Here is a 15,256-nt window from a genome sequence, read left to right on the forward strand (position 1 = left end):
ACCCTCCCCAAATCAAATCAGGCCCCAAGATGGCTGCCGGAGACATTCGGGGCAGGGGTCTTATCTGTAAACATCCGAGCAAAGGTCTAAAAAAAGCCGCGGCACTTTTGGTCCTCTTCAAAGTGGAGGGGGAGTATCTGCTGCTCTGGAGATTGATGCACCGGTGCCCTCTTTTATCTTCCTCCAGTTTGCCTCTGATGGGACTAATCATTTAGAATGTGCCAGATTAACTAAACAGCCACTTTTTTTTTCCTTCACATGATGAATCCGTCCCACACAAAATGAACAAATCTCAAAGGAACGGGGACAGAGATGGGATGTGACCCCTCTCTGTGTACGCCTTGTATTGAAAAGATCCCCGGTGTCCTGCGTGGGGACCGGTACCACGACCACGCCTTGGGTATGGACGGCATTGTCAAACTTAATCACAGTGAGTTCGACCCAGCCTTCTCCAGGACCCTCCAGGGCCTCTTCCTCCAATTACACCCTGACAGGGGTCACAACCCTGCAGACCCTGCTCCTCTGTGAGCAACCTGCAGGCTCTGCTGCCTGTTTCACTTCAGCTCAGTTTGTCCACAGACAGAGTGAAGGAATTAAACTCCCAGAATTCTGCTCCTAAACTATATTCTATATTTTTCTACACAGAGGGATAGGGGCTAATATTGTGACTGACTTAATCCTACTAGTTTTTCAGACCACATCATTTAAATGGCCAGCAGAAAACCTCTTTAATAATATACTGGGATTATGTATAGATATTTATCAAATATCAAAAACTACTAAAAACATTATTTTGAGGGAAACTTCAAGATGTTTCATGTTGATATATTTTCTTACAAAAGACGATCAGTTATCAGATCTATTTTCAATATCGTTGTGCAAAATTAAAAATCGTCTGCAATGTTGTAACAAAAAAATATTCAATTCAGCTGTCAGAATATGAACCAGGCTATCATGTAGGATGTGTGGTACACCCCATACATTATATTTACTATGTTTCCTTGCTCTATAGCACTGGCATGTAAATAAAATATACTAATTAATACAACTTTTTTCTCTTTTGTAATTACCAAAAAAATGATGATTATGTTATGAAGCTGAAAGTGTACATTTTTTAACCAGTATGTAATTGTACAATTACAGTGTATCACTAACTATAAATAGCTTCAAACTTTAAATATTTGGCAGTCATTTTGCCCCATTTGACTTTGTTTTTTTGGTTTCCCTGCAGACACAGTTCATAAGATGTCTGGAGCGATGCTTACACAGCCACCGGCAAGAATCTCAGCAGGCAGAACGATGGTGCCATCCACTGTGGTGAACTTATCTCTGACAAAATCGTTCATCTGGGGGGAAAAAATAGGGGGGGGGAGGTTGGAAGGGGGAGATGAGACACAATCCTGGTGTTGAGAGAGGGGCATTAATGTTAACTTGTGGTTGCAGTCACATCTTGATTGCAAAGAGTTCATATTTGTCAGTGAATCATCCAAAGCAACTTTTCAAACACTGGAGCCGCACATGTGGAATGACTTGCCGTGAGTTTGATAGCTTTCTCCGGGGCAACGCCGATGAGCTGCGGGAGGAGACCTGCAAAATATTATTCATAGATACCATTAGAATACCTGACCGAGGGAGGGACACAGTCTGCCATGAAATGAAGGCTCATTTTTATCCTCGCTGCCTTTATACATCCAGCGAAAGCTTCTCGTGTATATAAAACACACCCATAAATATTTACAAATGTGGCTGATGCATCTGTTGCACCCAACACAAAGGTCCCATTGAGGCTGAGCAAAAAAAGATCTAAAAATATGAGACTGCTTATGCATTTTGGGATCAGCATTGTAGAGGCCCGAAAACCACTGACGGCAGAGAACAGAGACAGCTGTGTGGTCACGATCAAGTTCAGGAGGAGGGGCGGGGGGGCAGGAGGGGGGCTGGGGGTAACGGTGGCGAAAACCACCATACTGTTTCACCGCCTGTCCTTCATCAAGCTAGATAAACTTCTGAAGGAGCTGCTGAGTGACTGCTGCTGGTATGTGGCCAGAAAACAGCCGAGCGTGTCTGTCTCTGAGGCAATCGCCCTCTTATCATGTGTGAGGGGGGGGGAAAAACAAGAGCTGTGCTGTGGGAGGCAGCAGTAGATGGCAGTCTTGACTTCCTTCATACGCAGCCTGAGGGGCAGCAGTGCTGTGTATCACGGGCCTTCAGCACCATTATTGCCATCCGTTCGGAGACAGATGAGCTATTGCAACTACACAAATCCTGCTGCTCATCCTTGGGGAGCTCTCTCTCTCTCTCTCTAACTCAGTATCTCTCGCTCACTCAGGTACGGAGATAATGGAACCGTGACCCTTGGGTGTTGCTTTATTCAGTGCACAACAGGGAGGTCAAAGGTTTCTGGTATCAATTAGCAAACCATGCTGCTGATATTAGCACACTGACAAATCCGGATGTGTCCCCCCGCCCCTTAGATGGTTTGTTTCACAAGAGGCTCTTGGTTGGAGGCGCTTATGGCACCTGTGATAAAATCTGTACCTCGGTAGAATCCAAAGAAGCCCTCGTAGCGGAGCACCTTCTTTGCGCAGTCGAAGCTGTTCTTGTACATCAGCTCTCCAACAAAGGAGCCCGTGGAGCGCTGGTTCTGCATGCGTGTCTTCACCAGGTCGATGGGGTAGACAGCTGTAGCCCCGGTGGCTGGAAAACACACAGCAGAGGTAGATTCTTTTGTATCACGCGCCTGAACACGGGCTGAAAACAATGAGGGCTCGGACCGTAAATAACCCTTTGTAGCTATGTTCTCCTCAGTCGGCCTGTTTGTCTCAGTAATCTTGATGCCATTTTCACCTGCTTTAATTGTCTTTTGGATATGTAAGAGCACACACACACACACACACACACACACACATACACACAAACACACAGTCTGTTCCTATCTGAGGGGCACTTATGTCCCAAGTTTCTTGTATCAGTTCCTTCCAGTGTAATTAGACAGAGATTCCAGAGTGTGCGGTTCCGGAAGATTTGTGTCATTCCAAAAAGCTCCGACTCCCAACGACAGCCTGGAGCCACTGGTGGCACGGCAGCACAATGCCAGAGCCTCACATCACAACCCCGCTCCCTACAGTACAATGGCTAGCCCCGGGGGCCTCAGCACGCCAGCTCGGTCGGCTAAGGTTACCCCTCGGGAGGGTCAGGGGCTCTGCCGTAGACATGTCACTCACCTCCGGCGATTGAGCCCAGAGCAAACCTGTAGGCAGACTCTGCAGCCTGGAGCCAGACGGGCCGAGACAGCTCGTGAGGGTGCTGTATAGGGAGAAAAAGACACCAGCGCTAAAATGAGTCTGGAGAAAGACAACAGAGGGTGGTGGGAACACTAACAATGAATCAGGATGGCTATTAAACCAGAGAATCAGATACATTGTGGAAAGAAACCTGGAGGAAGAAGGCAATGGAATGTGGATATACAGTAACTTCTGATTCATCATCATCAGTATTAAATGTCAGACACACTAGTGCTGGATAAATTTGGTTCCATGTGAACCTGTAGCTGGAGCTTTGTACACGTGTTGCACATGGGCGGGCTTGAACCTCTCTGTCTTTCTGTTGTTGTTACAAGAAAGCGTAATTTATTTTTATCTGCTTGATCTATGGATTGGCGTTTGATGTTGAAAGTAGAGCCTCCTTTGTTTTCACAGCAGTGCGGGGCAACAGATTAGTCCTACAAGCCCTTTTCATGTCCAGATAAGTATCAACATGAATATTACACAGCCGGGGTGAGACCCATGTTAAAGCATGCGTGATTGCAGGTTGAGGTGGTGAGTAACTTCTCCCAGACCAGATGAGAGGGGGAATAGGGCAGATCGGCTCTTTTCCGCTGCCCAGATGCTTCCACTGAGAGTTGCATGCTAACAAGATTGAGCTCTTGATCAAAGGGTTTAAACAATTAGCCCACTTCCACTGAAGGGCAGGCCCTGAGAATTGCAGCATTCCCCCAAAAGGAATCAAATTCCAGACCTCTGAGCAGTGGTCCCAGGAGCACCGGTGGCCTGAGAGCTCCGACCACAGGCTGATATAGAGCTGTGTTATCCAGCAGAGGCAGGAACTATTTTGTTCTCCCACATCCACCTTGATTCCCCACCCTTTCTGCCATTAGCAGACTCTGCTAAAGGTTCCGAAACTTCTCAGGCTCCACACTGATAAAAGCCTCTTATTAGCTTCTCAGATGTGTGATTGCAGCCGACGTGTATGTGCCACTGGACTAAAAGGAAAAAAAGGCGAGAACATTTCATGGAGAGGAGCTACACGACAATCCATTCCTCTTCTATAACTATAATTGTGTACTTTTATCAGTGAGTTTAAGTAATGCACTTCACAAGGGAAGAAAAACATGGGCACTAATTCAGCGGCTGGATTTTGCCTTTTTTTGTTGCCCCTTTCTGAAGAGGGAGGCTTTGATAAAAGGCAGGGGGATGGAAGGTGTATTAGAAGAGTCTATCAGTCTACCTGTCGCAGTGCCTCTGCTTGGTGATATGGCATGGCTCCTTCCTCCAGCGGCGCTATCCTTTCAATGTCTGCATGGTTCAGTCGCCTTAACAAACAACAATGAGGCAAAAAGGGAGTCGAGCCAGGAAAAAAAAGTCCGGCATCAACCATAAATACAAGTCAGCGCTGTAAGATTTTCCACAGACCTTTTATTGGCATATAACTTTGAGTTACTGCAACTTTAATTTAAGATTATGTAAACAGCAGACAAACAAAGCTGGATGGGCGCCTGTATTCCAGAAGGTAAACAAGACTGTTTTTTTCCCTAAAGGTCTGAGATGTAAATAATCCCCACCGGCCTGACGCATCATAAAGTCTGAATGTTTAACGCATGTCTTCATCCGGTGGAGCCACTGAATGAGCAATAACTTCACCTTTATGGTCAATAAACAGACATTTTAATGTATTTATTCCATTTATGATGAAATAAAGACATCTGAGGAACAGTAGCATCCTGGGTGAGCTTGTGGACACATTGAATGAGTCAAATAAGTGCAAGTAATTTAACATTCAAGAAGCACCTTTTTACTCGCTTTAACGTGTGTTTATACAGATTATATATATAATTTAGTGAATACTAACCATTATCTATCTGTTCAAAAAGGAATTGCTGATCTTAGTGTGAGGCTTATGAATTATTTATCATTAAATTTCTTGTTTCATATTAGTTATAATATTATTCAGCTATAAAACTGAGGGTGACGCCACCTGTTTAATGTCCTAAAGCCTTAGAACCCTAAGGTCCCTCTGATGTAGGATCTTACCCAGAGTGAGAGTGCAGACCCACAAGCTGGTACAGAATATCAATCTCCATCGGAGTAATCTGGCCAAACTTATTTGCAGCATTAACAAATTCCTCTGAAACAGAACAGAGAGGTCAGGATTACAGGATGCATTACATCAATATCAAACTTTTAAAACTGTTTTTTAAATATTGATAAATCTTAAAAAGTGCCAAAAGCTATTGAAAAATAGATTGGAGTTATAAAGCCCCTCGCAGTAAGTGAGCATGCAGTCTCTGAGACACTCCTTTATATGTGCTTTATATTCAGTTCTTTACTGTTCCCCGCTGAGAATCTCCATTACCATCAGGTGGTCCTTCTCAAAGGAAACCTAATGGTTGTGGTTGAAAGAGGGAAAAGACTTTGTTATTCACTTCCCTCACAAAGACATTTTCCTTCAGGTCCGAGCAGGAAAACCTTGGATTGCAGACCTCGGTCAGAGCCCACCTCTGTAACTGATGGCTGCAGTACTATATGTGGTTATGAGATTTTGTTATTTATTGTGGCAACTATTATTAACAAACATTGCTCAGAGGAGTGAAACCTTTAGCAGCAGGCTGAACAGTGCAGCACATATGCGGGTCGAAATGTAGGATGTGACCTCATCACCAGGTTAAAAAATGGATTTAGGTCATGTTTTCTGTCCTCTCGCCACCCGTCATACTGTATGTCTCACACAGCATCGGCACACATGTGGATCGGCTCCGCGTCTCAGAGCTACCTTTGGTGACCAGCGCGTCTCTGTGCGTGCCGGCGACGGTGCTGTAAATCTTGCGGATCAGCTCCATGTTGTTGAGCAGGGCGTTGAAGGCGTTGAAGTACGAGAAGCTCACCATGTGGGAGGTGCTGCCTCCTGCAGCCTGAGGGGGGACCCAATATATGCCATTATTTAAGCACAGACAAAAAAGGACACAGGTAACAAATTGTACCAGGATATATAACAATTATTTTTACAAATGTCAAGATGAATCTGTTTCTGTTGAGTAAAAACAACTAAAATCAAGGGTAAATCCCCAGGAAAGGTAAATGTCATTATCTTCTGTAAGAAAGGGTTATCACACAGTGGCAGAAAGGTTAAATGAACTTGTTGTTGTGGGGAAAAGAGACTAAGTGCTCAGGTTATTATGGGAGAAGGAGGGCAGTTACAACAGCACAGGGAAGTTTTGTTAAAAGAGGAGACAGGAAAAGCAGAACATTAAAGAGAGTGAATAAAATATTCACATACAGTGGGACCTCTACTTACGAATTTAATTTGTTCCAGAAGTTGCTTCGTAACCTGAAAACTACGTAAGTAGAGACGCGTTTTCCATGTAAATGCCCTAATCCGTTCCAAGCCCCCGAAAATTCGGACATATTTTTTTTATAAATCATAAAAATGCATCAAAACATGTAACAAATCCATGTTACAATTAGATTACCGCACAATAAATGTAGGAATTCAGTGCAAGGCTTCTCCAGGAACAAAATGACCTTTATTACAGGCTAATCTTACATTAGCCGTCATTACTAGCAACCAACGTTAACACTTGTGGTAACACCGCCATCTAATGGACAAACATTCGAACACCCACAATAAATAAAAGTTAAACGAAGGCGACGCTAGGATACACACAAACTTGTACATATTGACGTCCCTCCTAGCCAATGGGATTACAGGAAGATGCTAGGCAATAGCCAATGGCAGAGCAGCTACAAGCAAGTTTGCGTTCGCTAAACTCCGCGAGCTGCGAGTAGCAGCGGTAGCGTATTTTTGACCTTCGTATCCTGAAATTTCTTTCGTAACAAGAGGAAATATTTTCCCGTTGAGACTCTTCGTAACCTGAAAAATTCCGCATGTAGAGACGTTCGTAAGTAGAGGTCCCACTGTATTATCATTTACGTCATCGTGGCTAGTTGCTCTTTGATGTTCAGCATTTTTCCCTTTGTGTAACAGCTGAACACTTTTATTCCGAAATATCTGTACATAACCACATTGCATATGTGGGCGAACCAAAATGGTGGACTTTCAGGCCACACAATGAGCTTAAACCTGTTGTGAAGCCTGAAGTAGAGGGACTGTAACTGAATACATCCCTATAATTGAAAACATCGGTCACAGTACTTTAAATGATTGACAACACTGCCGAACGTTCTCACCGAGACCAGGTTCTCCTCTACAAAGGGAGTCAGCATGTGATGTCTGATGGTGGCCATGATGTCGCTGAAGTCCAGTGCGGTGATGGTGCCACTTTTGCTTTTGTCTTTTTGTGCAAAAGCTTGACGTGCATGTTCTGACTGCAGCTCCTGCAGAAACACAGACACACACACACACACACACACAAAGACACACACACACGCGCACGCAGGAAAAGCAGTGGTGAGCAGCATCAGGTTACAGGGAAACAGAGAAACCCAACACTGGAGGACAGATGAAAGTATGAAAATGTCATTGTTGGACAGATGTGCAAGGCAGATGTGACAGTGTCAGACACTGGCTCTTGTAATCATCACAATCCCTGTGGAAGCTAATGGAAACCACGTCCTGAGCAGTCTGATCCCTTAGATGAGCTAAGTGGCCAGCGAGACAGCCAGCAGGTGTGTCCACAGGAAGGTGATTCGATATGACAACCCTGCAATCAGACGGGGGTGCAGGGGAAGGCTGACCTCAGGTCAGCGTCTGCTGTCAAAGCTCGTCAAACATAACTGGAAGATCACAGAGCAACGACACCGCAGCGTTCAGCTGTAACTTTGTCTTTACACTCGGCTTCTGATCACCTCATCAGTGAACCGTTGCAGTGGGTCCCTTTGGTAAAGCTCTGCGTTCCTACCTGCTAAGCTTTTTTCAAACAGAAAATAAAGTGCGTCTGAGGTGAGTGAATCACAGTAATATTAATGACAAATGCAACTGCGGCACTCTGCTGCCGTGGTGGGAAGTGTTTGTGGACCGAACCACAAAGTGCTGTGAGGGTTCACACACGTCCATCCTCAGACCAAAGCCCACCACTCCAAAGCAGGTACCTCCTGAAGAGCACTAATTCAGCAGCTTAAATGCAACAGCTCATAATTGAAGGAAAACAACAGTGAGTGACTTAATGGTGTACGACTGCCAAAAAAGTGCTGAAGATCATCTAAAGCTACCAGTTTAGCTTGCGCTGCTTCCATTTGTGGGTAAAGGTTTGGCTCTTACTGATGTACACTGTGCTACCAGGGATTATAGTTTTGCAGTATACTTTCTTTAAAGCAAAAATATGCTTTTTTTTTTTTTTAAAGAAGGCCTATTGTTGTTTATTGAGTAAATGGATGGGCAAGACTTTCCTGAAAAAGTGACCTCAAACCAATCAGAAAAGTACATCAAGTATTGGCCTTAGATCAGTTCTTGGACCACTTCTGAAAAGGTTATTGTGGGTTAGGTCTCGATGGGTACCTGCAGAAACTGGGTGAACTCTGTGTAGCTCAGGTTCTTGTTTCTTTCATGGCCAAAGTGTAGCCGGATGAACTCACAGTCCCAGTTGAAGGGAATGTGGTGATGAACTGTGGTCTGGCTGAAGATGTCTCGTACATTCTCTGCAACAGGGAGAAACGTGCATGATTTGGGGGGAAGCTCCTTCTGGCACTCCTGTTTCATCTACAGCAAATCTCTTTACAGCACAGCAAAGGACCAATTTGGATTGAATAGCCAATCTGGCCGCTTTTACAGGAGGAGGTTTCAAGTCTGCATACTTCCACTCTACGCGCCGTTCTTCTGTGTAAAACTTACATTTCTTTTTAAACATCAAACTGGACTCCTTTGAGATGGAGCCAGGTATAAAGTGATACTTGTGCAACCTGTGCATACAGTATATGACAGAATAAAAATCTACAAATAACCATTTCTATAACTACAACGGCATATTGTTTTCATAAAAACAGCACCTAAACCACAATTTTAATTGTTAAAATGCCCAATCAATCCCCTTATTGTGCTTTTTCTGGTCTGTGTATTTGTTTTGTTTTGATGCTGTCACTGCAGCACTTTACCAAAAAATAGATCATATCTCCTTTGAGGCTTACACAAGTCGCCTTATGAAACTGCTCTACTAAGAGCAGCTTCATAAAGCGAGAGTATGTGTGTGTGTAGCCAATTCAGCTGCCATTATTGGTCTGATCAGGAAGATTATTAAGCATTAGAACAGAAACAAATACAGATGCGAGGAGTAAGTGAAAGGATCGGGATAACTGCTTGGTGTATGTGGGTTTCATCACGTCCACCATGTTAGAACGGTGCAATCACTTATAGGAGAAATCTTATAGGAGCTTATAAAAAGAGTACAAAAGATATATGCCTCCCCTGTTTGTGTGTTCTGTGTTCTGATGAAGCAACCACAACCGTTTCCATCCAAAACAGGAGATGCAAAGACCAGGAGAGATCCCGCTCGCTTTGTACATCAAATCTGCCCTATTCATTCCAGAGGGCTGGATCCTGTTTCACTATCTACTATCTTTGGTCGGTGGTGCAGTGATGAGCTGTTGTACCATGGAAGGAAATCTCTTTCCAAGTGCTTTCCAAGATACTGAAGGGCCAACAGCATTCCTCAACAACCAGCTGACAGTATTGATGGACACACGGTGCACGTTCAGGTAATTCTGATAAGCGGTATTTTCTTCCTCCAGCGTTTGGTTGAAATGAATATCAAATATTCAACCCAATCCTGTGTGTACACAACACAACACGATGCTTACTGCCCTGCAAGATGACACCATGGACGTACCAAAGGAGATGTTCCCAGTGCCAGTCTTGTCGAACAGCTGAAAGGCAACTATGAACAGGGCGTCCGGGGCACACAGGACAGACTCAAAGGCCAAAAACTCCTGGAAGGAGATCAGCCTGTGTGGGGGAGAAAGAGAATATGATGGCAATCACCACATCATCAGATGACATCATCAGTGACAGCTATTTCCAGCCAAGATTTATAATGCTTTCCTGAATTTGGAAACTACTTTCATGGTGAAATATACCATTTAGAAACTCTTCTGATGGTATAAATCATAACACATGAGAGGAGTTAGAAATTGCATTTACATCTTTATAATTTTTAGAGGTCTTCTTCTAAAGGTCTTATTGTTAATACATTTCAGTCATTTTGAAGCGAGATATATAAGAATGGAAGCTTCATCCTTGGACTTCTTCAGACCTTACAGAAGCCCTTAAAGGAAAATCCAAAAGATCCAAATAGTTAATAGCATTCTCAATGTTTAAGGTTGAACTGAGGTTTTCCCTGGGGGAAATTCAAAAGTTAATTCTAAAAACATGCTTTGGAAATAGCTTTGGAGCAAAAAATCGAATCAGTTACACGAGAATATCTGAAATCCTAAAATGTATCTCGAGAGGGTTCAGATATTGCAATCACAGTAGGAGGGTGGACGGAAAAGCTGAAATGCTGCTGGCTACAGGTTTCACACACGCAGACATGCAAAGTTTTGACAGGTCACAAACAGAGGGAAAACAATATAAACAATAGCAGGATTCCTTAAACTGCACATCTGCCAAAATCTCATTTAAAATCTGTGGTTTAGCCCCTTTATCTGGACCCAGGGCAAAACACCCAATAAAAACACCACCTCCTCAGTGAAGGCAGGCCTACAAAATGGAAGAGAACATTTTACTCGCACTTTCCTCTCTGGCTGTCTGTATTACTGTCAGGTTTCACTTTTCTCTCTTCAAAAGACAACGATCTCTGCTCTCTGCACTATGATTACATGTAAATATATTCAGCTCCACGGCTAAATCCATCAACACTTCAGCTTTATCACAAATAAATAAATAAATTAAATTAGCCATGGGTGCAGAAATTGACAGATAATGACACCTGGTTACTCTTAAAACTACAGTCATTTAGTCACATCCTCAAATGTCTCTTTTGACACCTGCTGTGCACATTTCTCCGGTAAAGTACTGTATTTTTAATCAATAGCTAGGGAAGGATCTGGAAGGAATTAATGATAGGCAGACTGAAATGTCAAAGCAGTCTTGATGGAAATTGCCGCGTAATCATATGATATCAGTCACCATCTTGTACCCCACCAAGAACATACAAGTGACTTATCATCAATACCCACAGCATATGGAAACAGACCATAAGAAGAAATTGAGGCAAATTATGAAACATATTTTCACCAATAGCACAACTGACACGCAGCATTTCCCTGCAAAGAGCCACAGCCACCACATGCTGAGAAGCTGCCTGGATTAGAGGCCACAACGGAGACTTTCTCAAGGGGACACAAAGAAACGAGGAGGACCGTTGGAGAAACATTCCTCCAAAGGCTTTCATGAGTTTAGCTTGCTTTTCATAATTTTTGTTCCAAAATATTTGTTGATGGGACAATGGCTTCCCAGCTGTGTCTGCACGCGCGTGTGGATGCATGTGCCAGTTCTCATTGTCACACTGTCATGTGCACTCCTCGCCGTGTTGCTGCTCTTAGCCGTGTTCCCGTGGCTCTGGGATCCTTAACTTGCTGATGCTTTGCATACTTGCACGTCTTCTCCTAACTTGCACTTTGGTGAGCTTCATTATAGACGAACACTGTTTTATTTGCAGGCTAATTGGACCATTTTAAAAGGAAGAGAGTTAACGGGGGGCATTTTAATTGTGCAGCAAATGCAGAGGAATTTGGCTGTTAAATATGCAACGACATAAGCGCATTTACCACATTCGCTCCTTGCATAACAGCGAATAAAGCCTTGGTGAGCACTTGTCAGTTAAGATTGGCACATTTGTTGTCTTGTGTAATGATGCCCATTCATGCACTGTACTGTGTTGACAGCATGTAATCTGTAAATTCATGTTACATGTTTGTTACTGTCCAGACAAGACACTGTGAAAAGTAATGCACAGTATATCTTTGTCTACATTTAAATAGACTACCAAACCTGACAGACCACGTGCAGGTATTTTGAGTCTTTGTGTGTTTTTCCACTGCAGGAACTTACCCATCTTTAGTCGTATCAGCCACGCCAGCTAGCAGATCCACCGTTTTGGGATTAAACTGAGGCTGTGCATGTAAACCCAGGTAACTCTGGACAAAATCCCTGGGAGTCATGTAATGCTCTCCATCATCCACCACGCTGGCATACTGCAGAAGAGACATATACAGACCTCTATGTGGAAACTACTGTATTTAGATGATGATAAAAACAAACAACAGAGTATTAAACATGTCCTGTGATGTAAATATATTTTCAGTCATGAATAGTATTTTGGTGACTTTGGAACTCTGTGGAAATATTTAACGAGAGACTCATGTTTCAGGATCACAGTGTTACCACTCACACCATGGGAGCTGCCCAGTACAATCCAGTATTACTGGTGCATTCTGAGAGACTTATTATCCAATCTATAGTGCACCCTAAAGCATATATTGTTCTACATCATGGGTGTAAAATGCACCAAGATTCCTCACAGGCTTGGTGTGTGTGTTCCTGTTGTCTCTTGGGAACCATTATTATTGTGTTAGCTGTCTTCCTTTTGGCAGACATGATTTTCTGTAACTATAACTATTACTGTACATCCCTTCCTGTGTGTTTTGCTGATCTTATTATTGAAAGTGCTCCAACGCAATGTAAAAATCTAATATTGCTGTAGGTCATTGGTGCCTATTACATTAACAAAAGCAATAGGGCTCAACAGGTTCAGACGACAGAACATCTAATTTGAAGCAATTAAGTGCACATTCATCTTTTACCCTCACTTCACAAGCTTTTCATTCAGGAGGAAACATATAGCCACTGAAGTGCTGCACGGACTACACTAGTGAGAACACTCGCTTTGAGATAAGACCGTTTTAGACGCACGGCTCGAGTTTCAGGACAGATCAGGGATAGCTCTGGAAACACATGAGCTGCTAACAGAAAGGCCGGGCGTTGTCCTGAGCCAGGCTCACAAGAAGAGTGCATGAGATGAACAGAAAAATAGGGAGGGAGGGAACCTTTGCGCCAGGTTTGGCCAAGGTTACTTAATCCAGGCTGCTGAATTCATGTTTTAACTTAAAACATTAATTCCAATCAATTTCTTGCCACGTTTCTCCATCGTGTGATCCTGTATCCATTCACCCTCACAGTAGGCTTCAAGTAATTCTTAATCAAATGACACAGGCAGTCAATTTGAGCCACCAGTAATTAGCTGCTGCACCTGAATATGCATTAGAAATTACACGGCTCTCTTATGGTAGCCAACGGAGGCTTGAGGCCTCCAAATGAAATCTGTGGGGTAAACAAATCTGCACAGTAATTATAAAAGACTGTGTGCAGTAGGACACACACACACACACACACACACACACACACACACACACACACAGAGAGAGAGAGAGTGAGAGTGTGTGTGTCAAAGCAAAAGGAGATTCCCTGAACCTGATCCAAATTTAGTTGGAGCATTTGTTTGACCTTTTCTGAACTGTATCTCTGCACAGAAGGAACTAGGTTGCTCAAATGTGTTATTAGACACGTAATACACTCTTTCTGAGTATTATTGTAATGACTTGATGTGTTCAGTGGTTTTATGAGCAACTCACACCTTCACACTTACCTTAAGGAAAATAGCCTTCAGTTCATGAGGGTCGGCTCTTTTTGTGACTTGAACCTACAGCACATGTTGCACGATTTAAACACAGATTATGACACGCTGTTGCTGACAGCCTCGGCAAACAGCAGCAGATATCGAACACAAGTGATGTCACCGTTCAGATTTGGTTTACACGCACAGCAGGCTCGATCACACATGGCTGCATTAACAACTACAGCTACAAGGCACACCGAGACACAGAGATACACACATGCGACAGAGGAAAGAAGTGACAGCTGTCTCTGCGAGGCCGGCAGAGATGAGCTTCTGCGGGGATGCAGAGATAAAGGCAAAAGCGCGCAACTCCGCTGCGTTTTCACACACGCGCATTCGCAAAGGCATGCTGTCCCCCGCATCCGACAAGCCCGAAGACGCCTTACTGCCTTTAAAATTAACACGAAGCAAGAAATATTGACGGAGTCACCTTGACCGCCATTCTGGCTGTGACGTCAGCTGCAATGGACTAGCGCAGGCGCCGCATCAGGATGAGATGCGTGAGAAGTGCGTGTCTCAGATGCACGCATGTATATTTAGAAAAGTATCATGTTTTTGCAGTCTGTCCCGTGGAAAACCTGGGCCGTGGAGGAGTGTGGATTCAGGATTTCACAGTCAGGGTATCAGTCACCTCCCTCATTTCGCTAATGCGAAGGAAAATGCCAATAAATAATATTTCTGCACATATGATACATCCCCCCTTATTGTATTACTTGATTATTTACTTTAATGCTGCCTATACTGTCAAAATAACTTAAAATATGTCAAATGAACCTTAATTGCAGCGAATGGAGAAATACTGTAGCCGCTCATATTGTCTTAAAGGGACAGTTCATTCCCGAATCTTCAGGTGGTTAAATAGGGTTACAGCCTAGGAAATATTTGCTTTGTCTGGTTGTGATGTAAATAAAAAAGAATATACATTTTTTTATTTCAGCTTTTTAAAATAGCAGTTGGAAATTTACAAACCTTGAAATGCCAATAAGTAATCATTTCATTCTTTACTCATATTTTTGGCAGCCAAAAATGATGCATGTGATAGATCCAATAGCAATTTTTTAAGGCAATTTAAAAAACTAACCCAGTTGACAGACTGTCAAGTGTGTTGACGTTACAATAATGACCCATTTTATTTTTAATATTGTTTTATATTCCTACCATTAAAAAAGTATTTTGTTCTAAACTGTCTAAGAAGTTTTTTCTAAATTTCCTTGTTCTGGAGTCCTTTTTCTTTTTGCCTATTCACCACGAATCTAGAAATGATGTACATTCATCAACTATTCAAAATATCAAAATATAATTTTCGTGTTGTGTGTTTAATGTTTTTCCTACACTATGATTTTTTACATGATATTT

The 15,256-nt window shown here is 43.1% G+C and overlaps 1 protein-coding gene across 1 annotated transcript in view; it reads right to left on the reverse strand.

The window, feature by feature from the left end:
* The window catches only part of LOC130537098 (electrogenic aspartate/glutamate antiporter SLC25A12, mitochondrial-like), a 17,457-nt gene extending 2,927 nt beyond the window's left edge, over positions 1–14,530 (reverse strand). Inside the window, exons 1-13 of the mRNA XM_057053995.1 lie at positions 14,331–14,530; positions 13,871–13,924; positions 12,277–12,419; positions 10,055–10,170; positions 8,731–8,870; positions 7,464–7,610; positions 6,049–6,187; positions 5,310–5,403; positions 4,507–4,591; positions 3,225–3,306; positions 2,539–2,697; positions 1,535–1,587; positions 1,266–1,346 (exon numbers count right to left, since the gene is read on the reverse strand). Coding sequence (XP_056909975.1) covers positions 1,266–1,346; positions 1,535–1,587; positions 2,539–2,697; positions 3,225–3,306; positions 4,507–4,591; positions 5,310–5,403; positions 6,049–6,187; positions 7,464–7,610; positions 8,731–8,870; positions 10,055–10,170; positions 12,277–12,419; positions 13,871–13,924; positions 14,331–14,342 — 1,305 coding nt within the window. The 5' untranslated portion in view covers positions 14,343–14,530. The remainder of the gene's footprint in view (positions 1–1,265; positions 1,347–1,534; positions 1,588–2,538; positions 2,698–3,224; positions 3,307–4,506; positions 4,592–5,309; positions 5,404–6,048; positions 6,188–7,463; positions 7,611–8,730; positions 8,871–10,054; positions 10,171–12,276; positions 12,420–13,870; positions 13,925–14,330) is intronic.
* Between the last annotated feature and the right edge of the window lie 726 nt (positions 14,531–15,256).

The sequence above is a fragment of the Takifugu flavidus genome, chromosome 1 (genome assembly GCF_003711565.1).
Source record: "Takifugu flavidus isolate HTHZ2018 chromosome 1, ASM371156v2, whole genome shotgun sequence".
Taxonomy (NCBI): domain Eukaryota; kingdom Metazoa; phylum Chordata; class Actinopteri; order Tetraodontiformes; family Tetraodontidae; genus Takifugu; species Takifugu flavidus.